The sequence below is a fragment of the Lactuca sativa genome, chromosome 4, assembly GCF_002870075.4.
Source record: "Lactuca sativa cultivar Salinas chromosome 4, Lsat_Salinas_v11, whole genome shotgun sequence".
Taxonomy (NCBI): Eukaryota; Viridiplantae; Streptophyta; class Magnoliopsida; order Asterales; family Asteraceae; genus Lactuca; species Lactuca sativa.
In genome coordinates, this window is record NC_056626.2 from 88539407 (window position 1) to 88541906 (window position 2500).

General features: G+C 31.0%; 1 protein-coding gene across 1 annotated transcript in view; it reads left to right on the plus strand.

The window, feature by feature from the left end:
• Positions 1 to 1768, plus strand: part of LOC128133216 (uncharacterized) — a 6503-nt gene extending 4735 nt beyond the window's left edge. The window contains 2 exon segments of the mRNA XM_052770350.1: positions 1 to 141; positions 229 to 1768. The exon segment at positions 1 to 141 is cut by the window's left edge and continues 376 nt beyond it. Coding sequence (XP_052626310.1) covers positions 1 to 141; positions 229 to 770 — 683 coding nt within the window. The 3' untranslated portion in view covers positions 771 to 1768.
• The last annotated feature ends 732 nt before the right edge of the window (positions 1769 to 2500 follow it).

The following is a 2500-nucleotide window of genomic DNA, read 5'->3' on the forward strand; positions in this document are numbered from 1 at the left end:
CAATAATTGGTATCTTTATTACATTAGCTAAAACTTATTTGTTCTTGTTCATTCCTATCGCAACAAGATGGACTTTACCGAGACTGAGAATGGACCAATTATTAAATCTTGGATGGAAATTTCTTTTACCTATTTCTCTAGGTAATCTATTATTAACAACTTGTTCCCAACTTATTTCACTGTAAAAAAATACTTCTATATTCATATTCACGACTTGTCTCAAACAAGAGAAAGAAACAAGTATCCTATTTTTTATAGATATTCACGATATGTTCCCTATGGTAACTGAGTTCATGAATTATGGCCAACAAACAGTACGAGCCGCAAGGTATATTGGTCAAGGTTTCATGATTACCTTATCACACGCGAATCGTTTACCTGTAACTATTCAATACCCCTACGAAAAATTGATCACATCCGAGCGTTTTCGCGGACGAATCCACTTTGAATTTGATAAATGCATTGCTTGTGAAGTATGTGTTCGTGTATGTCCTATAGATTTGCCCGTTGTTGATTGGAAATTGGAAACTGATATTAGAAAGAAACGATTGCTTAATTACAGTATTGATTTCGGAATATGTATATTTTGTGGTAATTGCGTTGAGTATTGTCCAACAAATTGTTTATCAATGACTGAAGAATATGAACTTTCTACTTATGATCGTCACGAATTGAATTATAATCAAATTGCTTTGGGTCGTTTACCAATGTCAGTAATTGATGATTACACAATTCGAACAATTTTCAATTTGCCTGAAATAAAAACTTAAGAACTCATTTTGATCTAAAAGAATGAAGGTTTTTATTTGGTGAATAATTACAATTATATTGATTAGGGGACGAGAATCCTGTTTTAATTTATATTAAAAATCTATTTCTATAGTCTATATTGAGGATTTGCAAATATATAGATTCAAATTACTCTTTCGAGAGATTAAGCCAATAACTATATCTCCATCAATCCATATCCATGAAAATGGAATTTTTTTATAAGAACTATTATAAAAAAGTAGAGTTACTTCTTTTTTCCTGACCGGGTCAATAAAGTTATGAAAGATTTTGATTTATTTATCTCTGATTTTATATATAATGGATTTACCTGGACTAATACATGATTTTCTTTTAGTCTTTCTGGGATTGGGTCTTATATTAGGGGGTCTGGGAGTAGTATTACTTCCCAATCCTATTTATTCTGCCTTTTCGTTGGGATTGGTTTTTGTTTGTATATCTTTATTCTATATTCTATCAAACTCCCATTTTGTAGCTGCTGCGCAGCTCCTTATTTACGTAGGAGCCATAAATGTTTTAATAATTTTTGCTGTGATGTTTATAAATGGTTCAGAATATTCCAAAGATTTCCATCTTTGGACCGTTGGAGATGGAATAACTTCGGTGGTATGTACAAGTCTTTTTGTTTCACTAATTACTACTATTCCAGATACGTCATGGTACGGAATTATTTGGACTACAAAAGCAAACCAGATTATAGAACAAGATTTGATAAGTAATAGTCAACAAATTGGGATTCATTTATCAACAGATTTTTTTCTTCCGTTTGAATTCATTTCAATAATTCTTTTAGTTGCGTTAATCGGCGCAATTGCTGTAGCTCGTCAATAATAACTCTTTAGAACTGGGAAAAACCTTGTTATGAGCTATCACATGCATTTCCTTTTTTCTATTTTTGTATATAAAATACAAATTGTTTATTAGTAGTAGTTTGATCTATTCCCAATATAATATATTCCTTTATTCCATTACTCGTTATATTCTAGTCAATCCAATTGGTTAAATTGTTGTTCATATTGAAATGAATCGAGATTGATTATAATGGGTTAAATTGTTCATATTCTAGTCAATCTAATTGGTTAAATTGTTGTTCAGGAAATAGTTTTATTTCTAGGAATTTTCATCTCAAGATTTAGAATATATGGGTCTTATTATATTCCTTTTATTAGAATCCAATCCCGATGGAGGATTTTCTATTCATTGAATATCGAAAGAGAAGACTAGGTCTAAGTAAGGTATACGAAGGAAAGCCTATTTTACGTTTTAGCAAAGATATTCGCTTTTCAAACTTTATATTGTGCACAAATAGCGCGCAATACCGACGTAAATTACTATTAGATTTGATTGGGGTTGGGTTAGGTTGGAGTTTTTAACCAGACTCGTGTCATGATACAAAATTCCATAGAATTGGGTATACCAAACGAAGGGTACTATAATTAACTCGTTGATTTCGGACAGGAAAAGATGAAAATTGCAGATGAATTTTCCTACGAAGAGTACTGAACAAAAGTTGGTTTGTTTATCCACAACTGGAAAAAGATCGATTGGGTCCATTGAAATGAAATGTGTTTTTGCTTTTAGTTTGATATTCTACTTTAAACGATCCCCTTGAATGGGCTTATAGTAATGATTGTCTTTTGATAAAGCAATCAGTCAGTTAAAACAATAACGAGGAAATTCAAATGAAAAATGATACAATTTTTTTTAATAT